The 27,323-nt window shown below is 35.8% G+C and overlaps 1 protein-coding gene across 1 annotated transcript in view; it reads right to left on the bottom strand.

Annotated features, from left to right (window-relative positions):
- Positions 1-27,323, bottom strand: part of VPS13B (vacuolar protein sorting 13 homolog B) — a 759,954-nt gene that overhangs the window by 249,659 nt on the left and 482,972 nt on the right. The window contains exons 31-33 of the mRNA XM_040625596.1: positions 22,511-22,714; positions 10,004-10,130; positions 8,511-8,654 (exon numbers count right to left, since the gene is read on the bottom strand). Of these exons, the coding sequence (XP_040481530.1) occupies positions 8,511-8,654; positions 10,004-10,130; positions 22,511-22,714 (475 nt within the window). The remainder of the gene's footprint in view (positions 1-8,510; positions 8,655-10,003; positions 10,131-22,510; positions 22,715-27,323) is intronic.

Below are 27,323 nucleotides of genomic sequence, written 5' to 3'. Positions count from 1 at the left end.
AATTCCTATGAAGTAAGGAATCCACTGATCAACTCATACTGCAAGCATTTATTCGGCATCACATTGTGCTGTATGCTCAGCACTTTCCCTGGGCTTTATCATCTCCATCTTAGGATCCTGAAAGAGCATGTGTATCAGCGAGGCTTTGTCTGTCTGGGTGTAATAAAGAGCCAAACAGCACTGGCTTAAATTTAGGTTTATTTTCCTCACATAACTTAGTGCTGGCCGCGGTGGCTCCATATGTCACCTGCGCCTCAGGATCGTTTTATGTATCCACTTTGCTGTCCTTAGTGTGTGGATTTTGTCCTCATGTTTGTCATCACGTTCTGCCTCATGGTCACAAGTAGCTGGTCACTTCCACGGTCATGATTCCAAGAAGGTGGAAAAGCAAGAAGGTGAAGACTTTCCCAGGAATCTGTTGAACACTTCTCTTTATATCTTATTGGCTAGAACTATGTCAAAGGATGTCAGATGATGTCCAAGACTTTTTCTCTCCATCTTTCAGCTTCCCTTATTTCTGTGAGTTCAACTCCTTTCTCTCTCTCTTTCTTTTTAAAAACACAGACAGGTTTTCTTCATGTGATAGTGGTAAAGGAGAAGAGAGAAGCATGGTCAAAGAAAGCTCTAGTATGACAACATCCGGACTTAATGATCCACAGGAAAGACAGTGTATTCTTCTCAGTGTATTCATAGAAAACACTGCCCTGGTCGGAGTAGTGTGTCCATACTACCACCGCATAGGGGAATGTTGTTTAGCCAAAGGAAAGGAAGTTCTACTGTCAGATGAAGAGGGTTAGAAATGCTGGGCAAAGACAATACTTGTCCCTGTAGCAGCACTGAACAATTGGAAAGCCAATATTGTTTCTGCCATATTATGTGGTATGGAACTTCTGGCTTTAGTTGACAGTACGTTCAAAGTATTGAAGAGAGCCAAAACTGCTTTCTGAGGAGTATTCTAGCTCTGGCTATCAGGTAATCCTGACGTCTCTGTGACCAATGCTGTCATTTGTATCCCAATATTCATCATCCCATTCTTTCACAGTAAAATAATTTTAAGCATGGCACATGGTCATGTATTAGAAGGACTACATTTCTCAGCCTCCCTTGCAGCTAGGTGTGACCACATGACTAACTTTGGGCTGATGGAAAGTGAACATATCTGATGTATACAACTAACTGTGTGTGTGTGTATGTGTGTATAACTGTATATGACTTTATGTCTTGATCTAGCTCCAATTATTTATCATTGCCTATCTTCCTCATGAAATATGAGCACTAGAAACTTTATCTCTTTTGTTTAATGCTGTCACTCTAGTATCCATTATAGTATTTGATACATAGAAAAGGTTCAGTGTTTACTGAGTAAATGATTAGGTCATTCTTTTCTGTCTATTCCATTCCAACTTTCCCATGAAGCTAGATCTCTGACCTCCTGGCTTAAAGTCTTCTCCTCCTATAACACTCATTTTCCATAGAGCATGTTTAATACTTTTCATTTACTGCTTTGAGTTCTTAGTTATCAATTCATTTATCTATGTTTTATATCTCAAGCAGATAATAAAATCCTCAGAGTGGGGATCACAGTGTACTTATTTTTCATACCTCTTTCACTCTGTAGCCAGTATATCTGGTATATGGAAAGCCCTCAATGAATACTGCTGAATATGACCAGGAAAGACAGTTTATGAGAGCCTTAGGAAAACTTAATGCATTCATTGGATTTCTGGTCAAGAAATCTGTATGAGATAAACATAAGCATGGGTAGAGAATTAAAATTTTTATGGTTTTCTTGATGTTTAGCATGTACCCTGAAGCAAATATGATGCATTTCTCTCTAAGCATAAGCTTGTTTATCAGGAGACAATTAGGCTATTTTTAATAACTACAAGGCCTAAGTAAAATTACGACAGGTGTGCTAGTTCAATGTACCTAAGAACTCCTTCTCGTGGAGAGGATAGGCAATAAAATACTTAATAACTTTTCCAGGTCTAGATTGTAAGAAATTCAGGGTATTTCCTCACAGGCCCTCTTGTCCATTTAAGGCTCTGCTTGAATTCATATTTTATTGGGGCCTGTATTTATTGCTTGGTTACAAGTAGTCGATCCAGGTGCCTCTGAAGGGAAACAAATACTCAGCATAGCAACACCAATGGAAAGTCACCACATGCACATCATCCAAAATCCCCATCTCCTTTTTTAATACAGAAATATGTAACCTCTGACATGGGCTTTCCCATTCACGCCTACAACAAGACAGACAAAACACCAACATCCTCTCCCATACTGGTCTTAGTCCCCACTTTCAAACTCCACCTCTGCTCACCTGTGTTCTCAGGGTATACTTTGCCTCTGTCCCTCATCTTGCCTAATATTCTACTCCAAAAAACCTCTGTTACTACACCACCACTCAAAGTTTCTTCTCCTCTTTACTCTTAAGTTCCTAGTTCTAATTATTCCTAGCAATCCTTAAGTTGGTCAAGGATGCCTTGCAAGAATTTTTCACCATTGACTAAAAAATAAGAATCTCCATTCCTAAATGAAGAAGAACTCCAAAGAAGATTATTTCCATGCTAAAACAGTAATAATGCTACCAAGAAAACAACTTCCACCACTACTTCATAGGGCACATACTCAATCACAGTACAGGGTAAAAAAGTCCAACATATTATATTGTCTTATAGCAAACTGTAAAAATACCCAAGCAAACTATGTTAGACATATATCTCATTAGTTATTGATAAAAATACACTGCATTATAAAAAATAAACTAACCACTTCAAGTTAACAGACTAGTTTTAGTATCTTATTTATATTGCTTATGGTTTCACAGATTTCAGATAGTCTACTCAGCTCTCATCTCAGTTTAAAGCAGTCTAATACTTTAAAATTTGATGCAAATTTTTTTCATGCTGTATTTTTTGTATGACAACAACTGAAATAAAATGATATAAAGGTAGGATTTCTTGTTTGCTTTTTTTTTTAAAATATTTTACTTATTTATTTGACAGAGAGAGAGGCAGCAAGAGAGGGAACACAAGAGGGGGAGTGAGAGAGGGAGAAGCAGGCTTCCCGCTGAATGGGGAGCCCGATGCGGGGCTTGATCCCAGAATGCTGAGATCATGACCCAAGCCGAAGGCAGCCACGTAACAACTGAGCCACCCAGCGCCCCTTGTTTGCTTTGTTTTTGAACAATTCCTTACAGTGTCCTGTATACTCACAGCTTTAGGAAAACTTATGATTTTTTTACCAATATCATATAAAAATGTCCTGCATTAGTTTTCCATAAACAGACTTGCACAAATTAAAATTCTTTAGTTCTCTGTTTATTCACATTCTCTTTCCAAAATTTCCTAACATTTACTGGTATACGTTACTAAACTATCTCCCTTGTTAATTCTTATTGCATGAATGTCATGACTATATTAATAACAACCATTTTTATATAATTGGGCTTTTATGAGACCAAGATTATCTTGCAAGAAGGCAAAGAATCCTCTAAAAGGTAAACCAATTGTATAAATCACCACAGCCCAGAAATCAAGGATAAATAGTGGAGCTCTATCTCCACAGAAAAGTTAGAATTGTACATTTGGATTTGATTATGAAGTTATCTAGAAGGTTGACTCTGAACTCATGTAAGTGGCAGAGAACTAGGACGTAAGAAACCCAAATAACATTCCTGTTGTTCTAGCGTTAAAGAACCGATTGTTGTCATAGAGATGAACTACAGAATGGAGTATGAAAGGACATGTACTTTGTAAATATGAAACGCACTTTGGGCTTTTGAATATTAATTTCTCTTATGTTCTTTCTTGGCCTATCATAATATGTATAGAGAAACAATAATTTAGAAAAGAGAAATATTCTGGGAGCCAGCAATCATGAAAGTCATAGTACTTGAAGGGGACAAATGAAAATCAAAGAATACAAATATAGGCTGATAGATCCGGTGTCCTCACCCTATCTAGAGTACATTTTTCAGAGCGAAAACACTGGAAAAGTTTCGATCAACATGAGAGGCAATTTGCCTAAACTATCAGCTGATCATTTTATTGCCTGAAGTGCTTCTCCTTAACTATGTACTTGAAAGTTTGTGTGTTAGTTGCCCATACAATCAAAATTAATGTTAAATCTTGGTTTTAGCAATAATCCTTAGATTATTCCACTGTTTTTCACTTCTATTTCCAAAGATTTGTCCATCTTTCTTCCGCTTTGTTTATAGTGTAAATGTTTCCTCTACTAACAAAAATCATCCACCACATTCTTGAATAACTTTTAAAATTAATCTTTCAAATAAAACTTTGTCAAAGATTGTCTGGAAATATCATCACCATCCAAAACAAGCGGAAGAAAAGAAATAATAAGAATTAGAGCAAAAATCAGTAAAAGCCTCTAGTCAGGCTAACTAAAAAAGGGAGAAAGGAATCAAATGACCAATATCAGACCTGAAAGAGGGGACATCACCACAGATCCTATGGAAATTAAAAGGATAAGAAAGGAATATTATGAACAAGTCCATGCCCACAAATTTGATAATCATTTCAAGAAAATGGACCAATTTCTTGAAAAACAATCAGATAAAACTCACACAAGAAGAAACAGAGGATCTGAATAGGCCTATATCTATTAAAGAAACTGAAGCAGTAATTAGTAACCTTCCAAAAAAGAAAGCATCAGGTCTAGATGGGTTCCCTGATGATTTCTAGCATCATTTAAGGGAGAAATTATACCAATTCTCTACAATCTCTTTCAGGGGACAGAAGCAGAAGAAATATTTCCTAACTTAATCTATGGGGCCAGTATTGCCTTAATAACAAAACCAGAAACAGACATTATAAGAAAAAGAAACTACAGATTAATATCTCTCATGAACGAAGACACAAAAATCTTCAACAAAATACTAGCAAATATAATCCAACAATGTATAAAAAGAATTATATACTACACTAAGTGGGATTTATACTATATTAAGTGTAGAATTATATACTACACAAAGCAAGGCTTGTTTAACATTTAAAACTCAATTAATATAATCCATCACATCAACAAACTTAAAATGAAAAATCACACGATCATATGAATGGATGTATAAAAAACATTTGACAAAATCCAAACCCATTCATGATAAACGTTCTCGGTAAACTAGGAATAGACAGAAATTTCCTCAACTTGATAAACATTATCTACAAAAAACCTGCAGTGAGAAACCTGAAACTTTCCCACTAAGATCAGACAAAAGGCAAGGATGTCCTTTCTCACCACTGTTTTTCAACATACTGAAAGTCCTTGCTAGTACAATAAGGCAAGAAAAGGAAATAAAATTATTACAGATTGGGACAGAAGAACTGTCCCTGTTTACAGATGGCAGGGCTGTCTATGAAGAAAATCTGAAAGAATCAACATGAAAACTCTTCAAATGAATAAGTGATTATAGCAAGGTTGCAGCATATAAGGTTAATATGCAAAAGTCAATTACATTACATTTTTATATACTAACAATGAGCAAGTGGAATTTGAAATTAAAAGCACAATAGCATTTATGTTAGCATACCAAAAAATGAAATACTGAGATACAAATCTAACAAAATAATACAAGATCTATATAAGGAAAACTATAAAACTCTGAAGAATGAAATCAAAGAACTAAATAAGTGGAGAGATATTCTATGTTCATGGACAAGAAGATTCGATATTGTCAAGATGTCATTTCTCAATCTATAGATTCAATGTATCCCAATCAAAATTCCAGGAAATTATTTAATGGGTATTGGCAAACTGATTCTAATGCTTACGGAGTCAAAAGAGCCAGAATAGCTTATACAATAATGAAGGAGAAGAACAAAAATGGAGGACTAACACTGCCATACCTTAAGATCTAAAGCTACAGTAATCAACAATGTGGTACTGGTGAAAGAATAGACAGATAGGTCAATGGAACACAACTGATAGCCCTGAAATAGATCCTCATGAATACAGTCAAATGATCTTTGACAAAGTAGAAAAAAGAATACAATGGAGCAAAGACCGTCTCTTCAACAAATGGTGCTGGAACTAGACATTCACATGCAAAAAAATGAATTTACATACAGACCTAACCCCCTTCAGAAAAATGACCTCAAAATGGACCATAGACTTAAATGTAAAACACACACTATAAAACTCTTAGAAGAAAACATAACAGAAAACCTAGATGATCTTGGGTATGGTGATGCCTTTTTAGATACAACACCAAAGACATGATCCATGTAAGAAATAATTAAAATTAAAAACTTCTGCTCTGTGAAAGATAATATCAAGGGAATTAGAAAACAAGCCATAGACTAGGAGAAAATATCTGCAAAAGACACATCTGATAAAGGACTGTTATCCAAAATATACAAAGAAACTCTTAAAATTCAAAAGTAAGAAAACAACCCAATTAAAAAAATGAGGCAAAGACTTTTACACACACCTCGCCAAAGAAGTCATGCAGATGGAAAATAAGCATATGCATAGACAAAGATGCTCCACTTCATATATCATCAGGGAGATGTATATTAAAACAATAAGAGATATCATTACACACGTAATAGAATGCCCAAAATCTAGACCATTGAAAACATCAAATGCTGGTGAGGTTGTGGAGCAAGAGGAACTCTCTCCTTCAGTGCTGGTGGGAATCCAACCCGGTACAAGCTACTTTGGAAGACAGTTTGGTGGTTTCTTACAAAACTAAACACATTCTGACCATATGATTCGGCAATCACACTCCTTTGTATCTGCCCTAAGGAGTTGAAAAGTTATGTCCACACACAAGTCTGCAGATGAGTGTTTATAGTAGCTTTATTCCTAATTGCCAAAAGTAGGTAGGTAATGAGTAAACAACAAATTTGCTAAATTGTATAAATTCCTAAAACACATCAGAAATCTATGAATTAGATTTCGCTGATGTGAGAGATTCATAAACTTGGCACAAATAATATAGGAATGTAAAATATTGTTTCTAACCCAATTTGCTTCAAGGACTTCATCGAAAATGCCATGGGGAAATATTTTTGCTCTATTTATTTTCAGGGCATATAATTACATCCTTACAGACTGTCTAAAGTATACTGGAAAAAAGTTGATATTTTAGAGACCGCATAGCTCTATAGCCCTTTTAAAAAAGATACTGAGCAAAGGGTGCCTGAACGGCTCAGTAGGTTAAGTGTTCGACTTTTGATTTCGGCTCCAGTCATGATCTCAGAGTTATGAGATCGAGCCCCATGCTGGGCTCCGTGCTAGGTGTGGCGCCAGCTTAAAATTCTCTCTCTCCCTCTCCCTTGCCCCACCACGACCATCCCCCATAAGAAAAACAAAATAAAAAACAAAACAAAAAAAAACAAAAACAAAAACAAGGAAAAAGAGATACTGAGCAAACAGAAATCGTTGGTGGTAAAAGATGGTCCGTTAGAATCATTTATAAAAGTTAAAAGCTTTATCATTTTTAAATAATTTTTAAAAATAAAGAAGACTGAGAGACTAATGTAATAGTTATAATCCACAAACTGTGGTAGAATGGAAAGAGCACTGACTTAAGACTTATATTAAAATTTCAGTTCCACCATTTTTTAGCTATGTATGAATGATTTCAGGCAGGTCACTTACCATCTCTGAGCCCTCAGATCCTAATATATAAAACGATAATGATGCCCATATCAACTTCACAAGGTGGTTGTGATAAGAGGCTCGAAGATACAATGAGTTAGCTTACATGAAAATGCCTGGCACACTGCCTAGCATCAAGTAGCTCTCAGTGAATACCTCTTCCTTTCCTTCATAATAAATAGAACTGAGTCTTCTGTTTAACTCTTGACAAAAATAAAACCAACGTCTTTTTTATAGATGAACAGTTTCTTCACTTGAGTTTTTATAGGAGATACACTCTAAGTACAGATAGGATTATAGAAGTATAGAAACAAAAAGCAAAGAAAACATATCTTGAGAAGCATCTAATAAGCAGCTTTCTTTGTTTCATGCTGACATGTTTTGTGGTTACAATGTAGGCTTCCAATGAACACCGGATCAAAATTAAAATTCTAGGCAGGCATTCAACTTTTATGATTGTGTCCATTCTTCACTGAGCATGGGAAACGAATGCTTTAGAAGTTATTTATTGAAGATATTCCCATAGTACTATTACAAAGTTCACTTCCAAAAGAGGCCCTATCCCTGTAATGTATCTGAGTAAGTGAAAGCTATACCAGGTTTCTTGCGTTGTACTTTAAAAATTGTAGCAGGATACTAAAACCATATTTTAAAGAGGCTTTTCTGAGGCTAGGCCACAGCAATTTTGCAAAGGTCCATGACAGGAAAAGAGACCAAACAAATTTCAAAAATAAAGAACACCAATCTAAAATAATTTATGACCACATTTTGAATAAAATTAAATATAGAATAATTAGCAAAAAGCATTTAATTATAGTTTTCCTATTATGAATGTAAAGTTGGCAAAAACGCAGTAAGACTAATCAAAATCAGGTAATAGTTACCTCTGTGGCCTTGCTTGATGGTTCCAGTCCAATCATATTTGCTACTATTAACTGATGTAAGAGTTGAACCTGAGCCACACTTAGGAAGAAGTCCAGGTTTGTGGTTATATTCACTTCCAAGGAATGGCCACACACTAAAATTTCCTAAAGGAAAAAAAAAAAAGTTGAATACAGATAAAGATACATGATAGCCATTAGATGATAATTTATCATTCTTACTTATTTGACCTTTACATGTTGATGAATTCTCCTGGGACTCAAGTTCATATGTTAATGAGAATAGCAGAAATGGAGAGCACAGCCACTCAACATAGTTTAATGGATTAATTTAATAAACATTTATGAGGTCCTGCTGTGCGCTGGGCTGTGCGCTAGTTGCAGGGAAACAAACTAACAACACAAACACTAATTTTTTTACCATTTCATGTACATTTGGCTTTTTCAAACCTCAAACTACTAACATCATTTCCATATGTAAGTGATGATGTAATTCTTTAGCATAATCCTGTTCATTCATTCAAACTAACAAATATTTACTGAGCATCTCCTAAGTAACTCGCACTATACTCAGCTGCTAGGGATAGCACAAAGAATAAGGGTGGCTTTGAATGGCAACCTGCTGTTGAGGAGATTACAATCTAGTTGGGCAGACAGATGTAAACAGGCAATTGTAGGCAAGAAATCACAATCACAAGTGGTATGGTTTGAGAATTCCCCAAAGTATACACTCCAAATGATTTATAACAAATAGTGCTGAAGCCAAAGATAGCTAGACTAATTAATTTCACTTCTTCAAGCTGCTAAAATCTTGGCTGCATTAGGTAGATGTCCACTACTTAACTGAGTCACTTCAACATTCATCATTGGAAAACCATTCAGGGAAGGAAAAAGGAAGAAAAAAATAGACCTGAAGTTTCACTTAATAAGCAGAAGTTCTGCCTCCTGTCAGGAAGAGAACGTGGACAATGTTCAAATGCTTGGAAATGTCCAAAGAACCTTCTCCTTACTAGTGTCTTCTAAGAGAATGGATTTAAGGAGACTTATGATGGCTCCGAATGCAAACTACACAGCTTAGAGAGGATTTTATTACAGCCATAAGGAATAGTATGTTGGAAATGAATATTCCTTTTGCTTTTTGGGTTAAATAACCCTTCCCCCTACAAGTTCTCTGTATTTATTAAAATTAGACTTCTTATTTTATTCCTCACACACACGCATGCTCTCTCTCTCTCCCTTTCTAAAATAAATACATAAATCTTTAAAAAAATAATAAAAAGAGGATAGAAGAAGTTAATTGGAGTGTTATGAGGATTAAATGAGTAACGGCATGAAAAGCAATAACAGTACTAGAAACTATTAATTTTTAGTTACAATAATAGCATTGATAATAAGCAATTTGACATCGTGTGCACTAAAACTAAGAAAATCCCTAACTTACAAAGAGAAGCTACTCCATTATACAGACTAAAATGAAACCTAAATTAAGTTCTCACCTCAGTGTGCATATTTTCTGGAGAAATTATTTTGGTGAAAATGATAGCAGGTGCTCCAGTTATTCGGACAGAAAAATCTGTTAAGATGGGAGTCAAAATTGCTCTTCTTTCTTGATGTCGTCGTATGCTAAAAGATAAAGTAAAAAATTATTAGCCATTTCATTTTTTTCAAGGATTCTTTTTCATTAAACTTGTGCACGTCTTCACTACAAACAAGTATGACAAAATTACATTATTATTTCGAGAGTGCCTATTTGTACATTTTATAGTCATAGTTTTACAACTTCAATTCTTAACTTCAGATTAATAAAAGATAGCATAAAATTACTGAGAAATCCAGATGCAATTAATTTCATATCAGTCACATCCTTTTAACAAATTACTTTGTTTTTAATTACTTTTGTTCTTACAAATAGTTCAATCTTTTCTTACCAATAATAACCTTCCCATTTTGGGATAATCTTTAATTTCCTATTTTTACTATTTCTGACCCAGGTGACCACTGCCATCTTTCCAACCTCATTAGGTTCACAAGTATATATCCTCTTAATCTCTGAACGACCTTTTTTTAAGCTCTAAGAACTGTCTCAGCTCATGGATTATTACTGCATATACGGTTGATGAAATAGCTTTTATGACTTTGATACTGAATGCTTCTTCACAACAATCATGTACGTGAAGTAAAATCCATTACTAGCCCCATATTACTTACAAGGAAATGAGGATCAGGGGCTAGCCTAAGGCCACCTAATGGGAACAAAGTTTCCACTGTTGGGTCAGATAGCAGAATAGCATTTGGCCTCTATTTTAATTCTTCCTTATACATTCTCACCTTTGATCAGTTATGTAGCACAATATTTCTACTTTACATTCAGAATAGCTAAATGCTAGTAATTTCAAGGAAGTACTGCAAACATGGCAGAAGATGAAACTGGAAAACACTATTGAGAAATTGAAGCTCATGCTATTAGTATAGTTCTTCAGGTCTACTATCCATATTCTAAGTTTTCATTTTATGAAGTAATATAGTTCTACATTTTACTAGCAAGCTGTACCTCAAGAGTTCCTTGGAACCATTAACTTAATATTCCTTACAAATATGTCTCTATTATTCACTTATAAAGTGATAAAGTGGAGATGAGAGAACTGGCATAAATTATCTCATTAAAAAGCCCATATAAAACTCAAGTTTTTAAAATCCTTTTCTACCAGAGTAGTCTAGAAAGTAGGAAGTACTAGTATCTTTTGTTCAAACTTGCAATGGGCAAAGCTTTACATGGTGTCTGCCAAAAAAGCAAATTGGATCATCTGGTTCTGTGACACATAAGTATTGGATTTCAAGAAAGTCAATTTTAAAGAATTAAGAGATCTGGTGAATGGAGGGTAACAGGAAGAAGTATTAAAATCTGTGAACACAGAGGAAAGGTTGCGATCCTGAGAGACACCGTAATTATAGCTTAATAGCTCAAGTTCCATAAAATGGTCAATGTGAGAAACATGTAACATCTGATGTGCTCTCATAGGGGAATGTTAAAATATATGATGTATTAAAAATACCTTAAAATGGAAAAGATGGCAGGAAACCAAATAAGAGCAAATATTAACGAAACACCCAATGGGGGAAAAAAAAGAGTATTTATACATATCAAATTTTTCCCCATTATGTGATGAATTAAATCAGTAACACAACACATGAAGACCTATGACCTTAGATATAAAAAAAAAATAAGTCAATAGTCCTATAAAACTATAACTTTTCTGGTACATTATAATGGTTTTTCTTTTGCGTTATTTCTTGTAAGTCTTTGAGGTAATGACATATATTTCTTTAATCATTAAAAGTTTTTATAGATTGAAATACTTCAAATGAAATAAATACTGAAAAAAAATCACTACGAAAATTAAATTCTGCCAATATTTTACTAGATAAGAGCATAGGATTTAAAATTTAAAATTTTTCCAGAAACAGACTCACTAAAATAAAATACATAATATATGGGTAACATATAGCTCAAGAAAAAAATCAATAAACTAGAATATACATTTGAGAAAATTCCAGGAATATGCTAAAGTAAATTTTAAAATGGAAAATTAAAAAAAAAAGAGACACGAGGGGCAGGTCAGACATATTTAATTTGTCGGTCCAACATATTTAATTTCCAAAAACAGAGAATAGAAAGTAAGGAAAAGGAACAGTATCAAAGAGTTAATGGCCGAGAATTCTCCAGAACTCATGAAACATAAGAACCCATGGATTCAAGAAGTACAATGAGTCCTGGTTCAGATAAATACAATAACATCCACAATCAGGCATGTCTTGGTCAAAGAGCTGATCACCTATGACAAATGAAAGATGGTAAAACCAGCTAGAGAAAAAAGATAATCTATAGCATGCTAAGACATGTGATGTTAGGAGAGCTGTGGAAGAAATATTTCTCTGGTATACTAGAACAATGATTTAGAATTTCTACACTGTCCACAGAAACATGGAAATGAAACAGTGATTTGTACCTGTCAGCTAACATGGAGGATTAAACCCACAGAAATTTATAAAACCCTGTGTAAGGATTAAAAAAAAAAAAGACAATCATAAAGTGCTAAACAAATAACAGGAAAGTAATCATATATGTTAACAAAAACTATTCAGTTAATCTCTGGGAAGAGCAGATTGTAAATAAGGAAAAGTATAGTTCTCTGAAATTGTTAGTATGCAAGAAGGCATAGGTACGTGTCATCTGTACTCATGAAAAGACATGTTTAGGAAGGCTGTGCTCATTTTTCTTGAGCTCAGCAAAATTATACTAAGGTTCTTCTGCCCATCTTCCATACATTTTGTAATGACACTGTGGGAAATATTAAAGCAGTTTAAGAACCCTATTTCAAAAATTGCATATTATGAAAGACTATATGTAAGTAGGAAAAATGGTACTAAGGTTTCCAAAATATTCCACTAAAAAGACAGAATAAAAAGTGCCAGATGGTCTGTGTGTGCATCAAACAGTATTTATTCAACACGAAGACTTTCTTGGTATGGCTTTATAGCCGAGCTTCAGATAGAAGATACCCGACCAGAAGATACTTAAGTCTTGTTCTGGTAATCCTCTTGCAGAGGTTATTTCTCAATATAAAAAACAGTAATATTCACAGCCATTTATTGTAAACAACCTACTAGCTGGAAAACTGTTATAATTTTATTACTGTCTTATTTGTAGAGATTCCTCTTATTTTTAGAGGATTCTCACTTATTCATTTATTCACTTTTAAAGTTTATTTATTTAAGCAATCTCTACATCCAACGTGGGGCTCGAACTCACAACCCCAAGATCAAGAGTCACACACACTTCCCAACTAAGCCAGCCAGCTGCCTAGATGGGAGGTTCTTGAGGATAACATGAATTTTTTATAATTTAAAAATCAAATATATAATTAAGAGTTTAAACCTATTTCGGTGTTTTGGGTTTTTTCCCAAGAGGAACACAATCCAGTGATCCAATGCAATTAAAATCCAAACTCCCTTTGACCTATAAAGCCATTCATAATTTAGTCCCTTCCCTACCCTAAACTTTACTTATTATTCTTTTCCTCCCAGCCAGCCATGATCCTTAAGTGTACAAAACTGATTTCTACTCAAAGCTCTCTACTCTGCCAGAACACTCTTGACACAATCACTCTAGGAGTATCTGCATGGGTAGTGCATTCTTGTCATTAGGTATTAGACTAGGCCTAATGTAAAGAAATTTTCCACAGACCCTTATCCCATTATACTGCCATATTACTCTCACAGCATTTATCACTGTGTGAAATTTTGAGAACATGGACTGAGTGTCCACTATTGCACCAGGTCCTCTGCTAGGTGCTGGAAATACAGTGGCAAAGACAGATGTGTGCAGCTCAGTTTAGCAGGGGAAAAATACCTAAAAATAATCATAAGGTAGGTCAAGTAAAATGATAAGGAAAAAACAGGCAGGTATGGAAACTTCCAGTAGGGGACCTTACTTTAAATGTAAAGACATATAAAGTGTCTGTGAATAATGCTGCAAGAACTACAACCCGAAATAATTTTCAAGGTACATTTAAATAAAATGCTAGTACAAATTTATTTTGGCAATATTAAATAATGTTAAAATATTTGCATTCTCTAAACAAAACAAGAAGAAACAAATGAAAATTATCCCACCCAAACAAACAAACCAAAACTGTGGTTAATATATTTGTGATGGAGATTCCAGTCTTTAAAAGAAGGTCTTATGGGCATAGCTGTATTGAAATATCAACTTAACTCAATTTTACAGAGATGTTCAATTGTTAACAGCTCTGGTTATAGTTTCCAGTTGTTTATATCTATAGTCTGGAACTCCTGCATCTTATTCTACTTGATAGCTCTTTCTTCAAGGAAAAACTTCAGAAGAAAACTTCATGGAGGAGGGAGATGTCAGGGGACTGCTGAATGCTTCTCACAGAAAAGGACATTAGAAATTGAGGATATCAATGGGAATCTACCAAGGGAAAAACAGACAGGGGGTTTATGTTTTTTTATTTCATTTTTAAAGCTTTAATAACATGTATTGATGTACCAAGTGCAGTGCTCACAGAATAATACTGCATAATATATAAAAGTTATGTGTTGTACATATGCATTTAAGTGAATGTTGATATAATCTTGTTTGGATCCTTCTCTTGAAAACAAAATGTTGAATGGAGGGAAACCTGGCTATTTAGGGCTTTGGATCAATCTGGGCATTATTATCTATATTCATATATATATATATGTGTGTGTGCATGTGTGTGTGTGTGTATAGCAATTATGATGTTAGGGGTTGTAAGAACTATAAATTAATTGACATTATAGGGGGTCTTAAAATTTTATGATATACTATTGTGATGATTATATTCAATTTAAATATTTTCTGATTTTTTGAGTACCTACTGTCTGTCAGTAAGTATGTAAGAAACAAAGAAGACTGGCCAAGACAGATCTGTCCTTTTATCTCTACACCACCCTTTCAGCTTGCCAAGGACACCCTCAGCCTATATGTAAGGAAGCTAAACCACGGCCTCCTCCCCCTCACACAGGTCCAAGCACCGGTCACCGAGTGAAAAGACAACAGTGACCAGGTAAGTAACCTGCATACAGCAGACATCAGTACAGGTTATTCTAGTTCTCAGTACTTCATTTCCTCAGGTTATAAAATAAGCCCAGACATAGTAAAAATGGTTGCTAAGAGAAAAAGAAACAAAAGTGATTAACTAACAATGAACTTTAGCCTGAGTGTAAGGGGTCAGAACACCGAGTCTAGGAAAAGTAGTTGAATGAGCGGAAGCAAATCAGGGTTCTATACTTGGCTCTACTTCTAGGTGACATTATACAAGGCAAGGAACCTCCTCAAACTTAGTTCCTTATGGTGGTTTTGTCCTGTAACAACTTGCTAAGAACATTCCAGATCTGAGAGAGAAAAACTGCATGAGATTTGGAGGTATGAGGGAACTAAATACTGGCCAATATTCTCTCAAAGGCATGCTTTGTAGAACAGTGAAATTCCGACTCTGTGGTGCCGGCAGATTCCAGCTTGTCTTCCGTCTTCTCGGTTCTGTGACCAGCTCTTTTTCCTGACCACTGGCCCTGCTGACCCCACTGGCTCACCCCCTGCACAGAGGCCACAGCCTCCCATGGACTTCTCTCCCAGCCTCCAGTGGTCCCTCCAGCGGCTGGACATGCCTGTGACATGTCTCCGATTCACAATCCCCTTTAGATCCTTACTTCACAGCTTCCTCACAATTGAGCAAGGCCTTATTCCTAAAATAAATCCCTTATGCTCTAATATGTACAGTGGTTCTGCTGCTATGACTGAATCCTAATGTTTTCTCTCAACTGAAAAACTGAGGTTTTAGGAGGGAAAGTTCTACAAGTTTTAAAATGTGGTCATTTTTATGCTTAAAACTTCCCTACTCCCTTCTCCCCCAACATACACACAGAAACACACTTTGACTAAAGACAAAAGCTGAGTAATGTATGCAGGAGGAATTAATGAAAACCATTATAAAGGCTGTTATTTAAAATCTGTCAAAGGAGGGAGCAAATTATTCTTCACTGAGTACCTTTTTCTATCTTTTGAATTTTACCTGTAATTCCTATTGAAAAACAAATATATAATCATATTAAGGCTCTGCTTATATTTCTATCAAGATTAATCATCACTACAAGGTATATCAGATCTAAAATCTCTTGTCTTCATTTGACTCAGTATCTCTCAGAAACATTCAGTTACTTGATCTGTACCAGTTCTACTTAATTGTTTAATCATTCAACCTTTCCTTAATTCACTCAATTCTTGATTAAGTACCTATTATGTGCCAAGCATAATATTATGTACTGGGTATACGAAGTGAGTAAAACATGTCACATTTTCATACTCCTAGCCTTTGAATCTACTGCTTTCTTAGTTCAAAATGCCCCCTCGCCTCTCCTGCCACTCAGACTCTGTGGAAACAAATTCAGAAGTTGTATACTCTGTGAGACCTTCCCTGAAAACCCACTCACAGAGTGAATCATTCATTTCTTTCTTTAAATTTTCTATTTCGTACCTACGTCAATTTTAGATTTATTGTATTATGTATCTGTCATATCTATTAGCCTGAGATGTCCTTATGTACATGGAATGTGCTTATCTTGATTTTGATGTGTCTCTTCTATAATCCTAAACATCCTATGTCTACCATAGTAATTTACTCCCTGCACTCTAATAGGTAATTAACTATTAATTCTTTGATTTGACACTGAGCTCTGTAAGGGACAGGGACATATCAGAAATTATTTCATTTTGTTTCTCTAGTGTAAAAGACATTCTATGGCATTCAATTGATGTTCAGAAGCCTTAATTTTTGACAAGCATGCCAAGGCCATTCAATGGGGGAATGAACAGTCTGGGTGCTGGGACAAATGGTGCTGGGATAATTGTATATTCACATACAAAAAAAGGAAGTTGGACTTTACCTCATACCATATAAAAAAACAAACAAAAACTCCTGAAAAGGAGCAACAATCTAGCTATAAGAGTTAAACCCATAAAGCTGTTAGAATAAAAGACAGACACAAGTCACCAGAAAGAAAATACCTAGGAATAAACTTAACCAAAGAGGTTAAAGATCTGTACTCTGAAAACTATCAAACATCAACTAAAGAAACTGAAGATGATACAAACAAATGAAAAGATAGTCCAGGCTCATGGATTGGAAGAATTAATATTGTTAAAATGTCCATACTATCCAAAGCAATCTACAGATTTAATGTAATCCCTATCAAAGTACCAAAAGCATTTTTTGCAGAACTAGAACAAATAATAATAAAGTTTCTATGGAACCCTCAGTAGTCAAAGCAATCTTGAGAAAAAAAGAACAAAGCTTGAGGGATCACAATTCCAGATTTCAAGATATACTACAAAGCTGTAGTCATCAAAATAGTACGGTGCCAGCACAAAACAGACACATAAATCAATGGAGCAGAATAGAAAGCCTAGAAATAAACCAATGCTTATATGGTCAATTAATCTATGACAAAGGAGGCAAGAATATACAATGGGTAAAGGTAGTCTCTTCAATAAACGGTGCAGGGAAAACTGAACAACAAAAGAATGACACTGGACTACCTTCTTATATAATACACAAAAATAAACTCCAAATGGATTAAAGAGCTAAATGTGAGACCTAAAATCATAAAAATCCTAGAAGAGAATACAGGCAATAATATCTCCGATAGTGGCCATAGAAGCATTTTTCTAGATATACCTCCTAAGGCAAGGGAAACAAAAGCAAAATTAAACCTTTGGGACTGCAGAAGCACCTGGGTGGCTCAGTCAGTTAAGTGTCTGACTCTTGATTTTGGCTCAGGTCAAGATCTCAGCATTGTGAGATTGAGCCCTGCACTGGGCTCTATGCTCTGCATGGAGTCTGCTTGAGATTCTCTCTCTCCCTCTGCCCCTCCCCCCAACTTGCACATGAATGTGCCCAGTCTCTCTCTCTGTCTCTCAAACAAATAAAAATTTTAAAAAACAACAAAAAACTATTAGGACTACATAAAAAACTTTTGTACAGTGAAGGAAACCATCAAAAAAACAAAAAGGGAACCTACTGAATAGGAGAAGATATGTGCAAATGATATATCTAATAAGGAGTTAATATCCAAAATATATAAAGAACTTAAGAACTCAACATCAAAAAACCCCAAAAATCCAAAAACCAAAACCCAAACAATCCAATTAAAAAATGCACAGAGGACCTGAAGGCACTTTTCCAAAGAATACATACAGATGGCCAATAGACACATGAAAAGATGCTCAACATCGGGGAAATGCAAATCAAAACTACAATGAGATATTACCTTACACCTGTCAGAATGGTTAAAATAAAAAGCACAAGAAATAACAAGTATTGGCAAGGATGTAGAGAAGAAGGAACCCTTGTACACTGTTGGTGGGAATGGAAATTGGTACAGCCACCTGTGGAAAACAGAATGGAGGTTCCTCAAAAAATTAGAAATAGGAATACCATATGATCCAATAATTCCACTACTGGGTATTTACTCAAAGAAAATGAAAACACTAGTTTGAAAAGATATATGAACCTCTATATTTATTGCAGCATTATTTACAACAGGCAAGACATGGATACAACCTAAATGTTTATTGACAGATAACTGAAGAAGGAAGATGTGGTATGTGTCAATTACATACACACACAGGAATATTTTGCAGCTATAAAAAGGATGAGATCTTGCCATCTGTGACAACATGGATGATTCTAGAGGGTATTATGCTAAGTGAAATAAATCAGACTAAGAAAGACAAATATCATATGATTTCACTCGTGGAATCTAAAAAACAAAGCAAACAAATAAAAAGCAGAATCAGGTCTATAAATACAGAGAATAAACTGATGGCTGCCAGAGGAAAGGGGGTGATGTGGATGGACAAAATGGGTGACGGGGAGTGGGAGTACAGATATATTCCATTCGGTTATAAGTCATGGGAATAAAAGGCACAGCATAGGTAATGTAGGCAACGATATTGTAACAGTATTGTACGGTGACAGATAGTAGCTATACCACAGCATTACATACACAAAAGCTGAGTCACTATGTTGTACATCTGAAACTAGTATTACACTGAGTGTCAACTATATGCAAATGAAAAAAAAAATCAAAACATAGGCATAAATCTTAATGACCTTGGATCTAGCAATGGATTCTTGGAACAATGATAAAAACTTGTGCAAAGATCATTATCAAAAAATGAAAAGGTCATTTATAAATTATGTATCAGATAAGGGTATAGCATTTAGAATAAAGAACTCCTACAAATCATCAACAATTTAAAAATGGGCAAAAGGCTTGAGTAAACCTTTGTTTTTTTTAATTGTTATGTTAGTCACCATTTTTCTAAGGAAGATATAAAAATGGCCAAAAAACACATAAAGGGCTTAACATCATTAAGCATTATCAAAATGCAAATCAAAACCACACCGAATAGGACGGTTACAGTTAAAAAAAAAAAAAAAAGGAAAATAAGTGTTGGTGAGAATGTGGTGAGATTGGAACCCTTGAGCATTGCTGGTGGGAATGTAAAATGGTTCAGCCGCTGTGAAAAATAGTTTGGCAGCTCCTCAAAAGTTAAATATAGAATTACCATATGATCATGAAATTCTACTCTTACATAAATATCCCCAATACCTGAAGACAGGTACTGAAACAGGTACTTGTACGCAAATGTCCACAGCAATATTATTCATAATAGCTAAAAAGTAGAAACAGCCCAAATATCCACCAACAGATGAGTGGCTAAACAAACTATGGTATTTACAGGCAGTGGCATATTATCCAACAGTAACCAAGAATGAGGTATTGACACATGCTACCATGTGGAAAAACCTCCAAAACACTGTGCTAAGTGAATGAGTCAGACACTAAAGGTCACATACTGTATGATTTCTTTTATATGAAATATCTGGATAGATAAATCCACGGAAACAGAAAGCAGACTGGCATTTGCCAGGAGCCAAGGGGAGAGAGAAGGATGTAGAAGAAAGTGCTTAATGGGTAAGGGATTCTACTTTAGGATGTAGGAAATGTTTTAGAATGAGACAGACGTGGCAGTCACAGATAGGGGTGGTGGTTACACAATATTGTGAATATACAAAATACCAGTGACTTGTCCACTTTAAATGGTTAATTTTGTGTAATGTGAATTTCAACTCAGTTACTAAAACACACTCACAGAAACACAACTATTTATTTAAATGAATTAAAGGAATAAATAGGAGAGATACAGCTGAGTTAAGGCTAGATGCTCATAAAGTTTCCTAGGAAAGTAAGGCCCATCTTTGTTGATAGAATTTGTGGTTTTTAAGATGGCCTATAAAGGTGCCTGGGTGGCTCCGTCGGTTAAGCATCTACCCTGGCTCAGGTCATGATCTCAGGGTCCTGGGATTGAGCCCCATATTGGGCTCCCGGGTCAGCGGGGAGTCTGCTTCTGCCTCTTACTCTCCCTCTGCTTGTGTGCATGTGTGTGCTCGCTCTTTCTCTCACATATATAAATAAAATCTTTAAAAAAAAGACCTATAAATTATGTAAGCTTGGAACTTCCTAAACCTGAAAACCGAATGAAGTACAGGAAAGATGGAACTTGACCCTGATTCCCACCATGTGATGTCTACAGATCAGGGCTGGTGTGGTACATGTAAGGTGTGCACCAGATCCTCCATGCAGGACCAGCTGCTGGGAGTGCTGCCTGCATTCCTCTCCTGAAATGTACCTTGGCCAGCAGTAGAACATTTTTCACCCAAATTTGCACCCCTATTCAGGAGCACATTCAACCACTATCAATGAAAGGCTGTAACAATACATTTTTTTTTTTTTTATGTGAGAGAGAGAGCATGAGTGGAGGGGGAGAGGGAGAGTGAGACCTCCAGCAGACTCCCTGCTGAGCACGGAGCCAGACGCAGGGCTGGATCCCACAACCTCAAGATCAGGACCTGAGCTGAAAACAAGAGTTGGACGCTTAACTGACTGAGCCACCCTGGCACCCCTGTAACAATATATTTCACACTATGAAAGTGCTTTGTGCTAGGGATAAATCAATGGACTGGATGGTGAAGATCTGTCCTCAGGACGCAGACAAAGTATACAGATAATTAGAATTAAATATTCCAAGTGACATGTTAAGAGCACACAGAAGGGGTATTAATTAACCTGCTCTCATGGAGGCTCAGGGGAAGACTTCCTGGAGAACGTAAGGTTTCCTGAGGCTTGAAGAATGATGGGAGTTAGGCAAGTGAACAGGGGGTGTTAAGAGAGTTCCAGGCAGAGATCACATATCAAGGCCTAATAGCAAGTGACAAACCTTATTTTCAGGAAGCTGAAAGAAGCTTGTTATGAATAGAGCCACAAAGAAATTAGAAAACAATGTGGATACCTGAAAAAGTTGAAGCTTATATAGAGTACAGACTACCCCTTGGTATTTGGTTTTAGGCACATTATTTATCTTGGTTAGGCCTCAGTTTCCCCATGTAGAATTAGCTCATAGCATTACTGCAAAAATTAATTTAAGTTAGGTAAAGTGATAAATATTATATACTCTATTATTGAAGTTGTTGCTATCAATATGCCAAGACACAGATAAATACAGTTTTGGTGGTAAAAGGGCAGAACCCCAAAGCAATCAGCATTGCAAGAGCCATACAAGAAAGTTTACATACACACAATGTTTTAAAGAAATTCAATCAAATAAACCACCATGGTGTGTTATAAGCAATAGATGTTAGTAAATCTTACAAGGAAAAATAAAAAAGAAAAAAAAAAAGAAAAATGAGAAAATAGTTAACACTTCTTCAAATCATAAAGACCTCCAGGTTTACAATATACAAAAGTATCTTTAATGCCTAGTATCTTCGTTCTAGCAAATAATTCTACTTAACTAACTCTGATGAGAAACCACGAGTAGCCTGGGTAAGAGAGCAATAGCTCTACAAATCCTCCCACTTACATTCAGGACTAATTCCTTTAAAAATGTTCTCTGTGAACACAGGTGCTTTAAGTTAAAGTGGATTAAAAAAAAAATAAAAGCAACCCAGAGCTTTTGTTACTTTTCTCCTCTTATCATCATAAACAGAAAGGAGAGATTAAAAAAAAATAATAATCTGACCTTGAATACAATGGATTTCAAGGGAAAATGTGAATGTATCCTTAGCCTGAAGTGGAACCTTTCATCAAATAGCAAGCTTTAAAAAAAATGCTGACACAATCTTGAATTTGTAATAATTACAGTGTAACAGTTGATAGGATCAGCAGGTTTCCAAGCAAAATCATTAGTTACAATTATAAAATATATTTTATTTTGGTCATGTAATACAGAAGTGGTACCAAACACTTAGGTCAGGCATGCTGAAGACCGTATCACCAACTGTTCTTCTGGCAATGAAATATTAGAAAGTGTAGAATGTTTTTCAATAATTTCCTACCTGCTGGCCATATTCCACTCAAGGGCTGGGTTTTGAGAATTTCTTTCACTCTCTGTTAGCACCCCTCCTGTGCCACTTTCCTTCTCCGGTTTTAGTTGATCCCACTGTGCAGTACCAATATTGATGGACTGTAGGTCTATCTGATATTGTCTGTCTTCAATTTCTGATCCAGGGTCTCGAAGAATTCCCAAGTTCAAAGCTCTCCTGTAAACGCAATGAAAAGACGTAAAAAAATAAAATATTCTGTTTATTTTATTCACTAACATAGTATCATTATCATTTTTTTTCCTTTGGATTACTGATGGATTCACTGGGTTAATCAAATCTCTGAGGCAGGTATTAGGAAGTAACCACATAAGATAACTTGAAAATGTACCCAAACTTATCATGTACAGTAATCGACCCTACAATTATTTTTTTTACATTGTTCCCAGCTCTGTACTGTTTTTCTAAGTACTTTCACATACATGATTTTAGTCCTTGAGATGCGTTGGAGGCTCTATTTTTATCCCCATTTTTACTAAAGAGAATGTAATTCAGAGAGGTTGAAAGACTTAGGCAAAGGTACTGAGGTAGTTTGTGACAAAACCACAACTTAGACCCAGGCTTTCTGACTCAAAAGCCAGTCTTCTTTCCAATGCGAATTACCCACCTTCTTCAGGCCTTTCTTTTCTTGTGAGGAAAGACGATAGGGCTTTGTCAATCTATTGCACTTCCCTACCCCTTGCCCTTGGTTCTTTACATAACCCAGTTGTCACCTAAACTACACGTAGTTGAGAAGACTACACTGTTAACTGAGGAAGACACACACTGAGGATTACTGGCCCATACAGAGTTGAAACTTTGATCTTATTGGACCTAATGCTAAGCAAAGAAATAAAATCATCAATAGCATAAAGCTAAATTAGAAGAAGCAAAATGTTAAATTTTTTGTGAGCATTTTAGAATGAAAATAGCAAAGCAATATGGTAGGAAGAAAAGAACTGGGTTCAGGGTTTGGAGGCCAGATAAACTTATGTTTGCATGAGTTTGGGAACATTTTAGTTTTGTTGGTTCACAAATGCTTTAAAGTGAATCATCAGAAGGAAAATAATATTAGGCCTCTATTAAAGTTTCAATGAACACAAAAATTTAAATACTATAGAGACTAAAAATAACTTTATTAGTAGAAATATTTTTAAAAATCTACAACTGCAGCAATTAAAAAATACAATTAAATTAATTACATCAACTGAACAGTAATGAAATTAATTGTGGGGGTGGGGTGGGGAGAAGGAAGCATGGGTCCTGGTCTGAAAACTACAGAAAGTGGGTAAGAGTCCAATTAAGACTATGCCATGGCTAAGTAAGCAGGGGTCAGACCATGCCCGGAGGCTGGTCAAATACCCACGGGAAGGTGGGTAACTGCTATGACTCAAGATGGCAGGCTTCTGGGCCAGCTGCTGGGGAAGAAGACTGGGCCAGGCAAGGTAAGGGCTGAGCCTAACGAATTCAAGTGAAGAGAGGAGCAGGGAAAGAATTGGAATTGAATGAGCAGGCAGTTCAGGTAGGGTGATATCCAAGAGAATTACAATAGGGAATAGGGAAACAAAGAGGCTTTGGTCTAGAAACCATAGCAGGAGCCAGAGAAAGAAATGGATGAATTCTCATTTCTAAAGTTAGAGCTCAACCTGCTGTTTTTTGTCCTTCTCTTTTCTAACTTAGAAGAGCTGTAATCTAGGAATGGGCATGCAAAGAAAAACAGCCTAAAATTTTACTTGAACCAAATAATTACCTTAGAAACACAGCCCATAAAATGGGACATGAACCTTTTCAATTTGTCCTAATGAAGGCAAAGAAAAAAGAATGCATGAGGATGGAGATGGGAGGGAGTGACATTTAGAATATTCCCATTTTGGTACAGTGTTCTCCTTTTATCTTAATATTGGTATAATTCTGCTTAAAGGCCTACCTCAGACTTCACTTTCTATGAAGACTTTGCTGACCAAACTTTCTCCAAACTCATCTCTCCCAAATCTGTGCTCCTGGGGTTTCTCTATACTAAAAGTACAGTAACATCACAATGACTTGTCAGTTTTTCCCAATATGCCATCAATTTCTTAAAGTCAGGAACTAACTCTCCTATCAAGCTATCAGTAAATGCTGTTTCAATTCACTGATTTGAACGGACATAAATCTTGACAAATCTCAAATGGAGAACCTATGTGTTCACAGCAGTAAGAAAACAGTTTTTAAACAGCAAACTTTTTGATTCGGATGCACATAAATTCAGACATACAGCAAGTATCTTGGGTTGTTAGTGGCCTAACCTATTCCTTAGATTATTTATCCCATATAAAAGTTACATTTCCTTATTTTAAACTAGCCAATGCTGTCTCCATTTTAAATAAATTCCCTACATTTTTAAGGTGAATTAAAGAATTCTTGAAGAAAAAGTATGTTATGAAATACAGTCAGTGCTCTATTAAAAGACAAAGTAACCCAGCATTAACAACAGTCTATTTCCCTTGGCACATGGATGATTTAATCAGAAGATTACAACCACAAAACACTGAATTTCATCAGAGTTTTTCATGTAGGCTTGAAATATCCCACATTTTTTTTCTTGGTCTTAAATTGAACTATATTTCTCCTATCTATCCCTGGAGAGCATGACTTCCCAGAGGTTCTTCTTCCCTATGCAAATAGTTTGCATCACGAGCAACAACCAGATACTTCCAAGCATGCTAATTTTAAAATTCCAAACTTTTTAAGAATCAGGGTTCGGGGGGCGCCTGGGTGGCACAGCAGTTAAGCGTCTGCCTTCGGCTCAGGGCGTGATCCCGGTGTTATAGGATCGAGCCCCACATCAGGCTCCTCTGCTATGAGCCTGCTTCTTCCTCTCCCACTCCCCCTGCTTGTGTTCCCTCTCTCGCTGGCTGTCTCTATCTCTGTCAAATAAATAAATAAAATCTTAAAAAAAAAAAAAGAATCAGGGTTGGGGATTTATATTCTCTCCTCTTGTTTGAAATTAAATATCTGTCATTTAACCTGATGTGAAAGTTCAGTGAAATTTATAATATTTCGGTATGTAAGTCCAACTTAAAAGCTAACTGCAAAACCATTTAAATCTGAGCTGTAGAAAATAGGATAAGTGAAAGATTCACATGAGCGTTACCCTCAGACTTTCCAATGATCATGAGCACGAAGAAATTATTTAACTTCTCTGTGGCTTAGTTATTTCAATAACTAAATACAGAGATAAATAAAATACATGACTAGAAGTTAAACTATTTATAAAGAGGTCCATTATAAATTTTATGACCATTTCTGAATAGAATCTTAAATGGTTCTGAATGAATAACATTATAATAATCACCAACTAATCACAGATGCCTAGGCACCAAGAATAAAACAAAGTCCACTCTTTTAATTATGAAAAACCATAATGAAAACTATAAAGATGAAAGTTTAGTATTTCTAGGGTCACCTGTTTCCAAAATACAGCATATCAGAAACCCTGAATGAACTTTCTGACTTAAACAACTAGAATGCTTAACAAAAATTTAAAGTATCTTTTTAAACACATCTTAGAGCTGGTACCAGAGAACAGAAACTTCTAAGTGCCCCTTCCCCGCCAGCTCCCCCTCAAAGGGAAACCAGGAAAACTAATAAATAAGCACCTGCCAGAGCCAGCTTGCACTCTTAGGGTTTCTGCTGAATCCTGCAGACACTGATTTTTCTGCTCTGATAACTGCACAGGAGATAAAGCTCAAGGCCCACCCAAGATGAATCAATGTAACTGCAGACCCTACATATAAAGCTGAGGTCACAGAGAGCTACATAAACGGTGAAAGTGTGAATTAAAAACAGCCCTGCTAGTGAGCCTCTTGGTGATAGAACAGTTCTGTATCTCGATGCAATGGTGGTTACAAGAATCTACATATGTGATAAAACTGCACAGAACTATACACACATTTTGTGTTTACAAAGGAGTATACAGAGAACTGAGGAATCTGAATACAGCCGTGGATTGTACTGATGTCAATTTCCTGGTTTTGATATTGTTTGATATTGTTTCCTGGTTTGATATTGCTATATACTTATGCAGGAAGTTATGCAAGACTTGAAATGACAAAAGTCCTAGGAGAAAACATAGGGGCAAGCTCCTTGGCATCAGTCTTGGCAATGATTTCTTGGATTTGACCCCAAGAGCAAAAGACAACAAAAACAAAAATAAATAAGTGGGAGTACATCAAACTAAAAAGCTTCTGCTCAGCAAAGAAAAGTATCAACAAGATGAAACGACAACCTCTGAAACAGAAAATTTTGCAAACCATGTATCTGGTAAGAAGTTATATCCCAAATATACAAGGAACTCATACAACTAAATAGCAAAACCACAAATAACCAATTTAAAAATGGGCAAAGGATGTGAAACAAACATTTTCCAAAGACATACAAATGGCCAACAGGTAGATGAAAAGGTGCTCAGTTTAGAGCAGTGAAAATACTCTGTATGTTACTGTAATTATGAATATGTGCCATATGTTATTCATTTGTCCAAATCTATAGAATGTATAACACCAAGAGTGAAGCCTAACACAAACCATGGACTCTGGGTGATTATGATGTGTCAGTGTGGTTCATCAGTTGTAACTATGTACAACTCTGGTGGGTGGGGGATATTGGTAAGGCTCAAAAGTAATGAGCTAAACATAAAGAGGCAGAATAAACTAAAATTGAGGGAAGGAAATAAGAACAGAAATCAATGAAATAAAAGAGGCAGGGAAGGATCAACAAAGCCTAAAATAGATAAATCTCCAGTACTCAA

Source organism: Ursus maritimus, unplaced genomic scaffold (assembly GCF_017311325.1).
Source record: "Ursus maritimus isolate PB19 unplaced genomic scaffold, ASM1731132v1 scaffold_9, whole genome shotgun sequence".
NCBI classification, from domain to species: Eukaryota; Metazoa; Chordata; class Mammalia; order Carnivora; family Ursidae; genus Ursus; species Ursus maritimus.
This window is presented reverse-complemented; position numbering and strand designations above follow the sequence as displayed.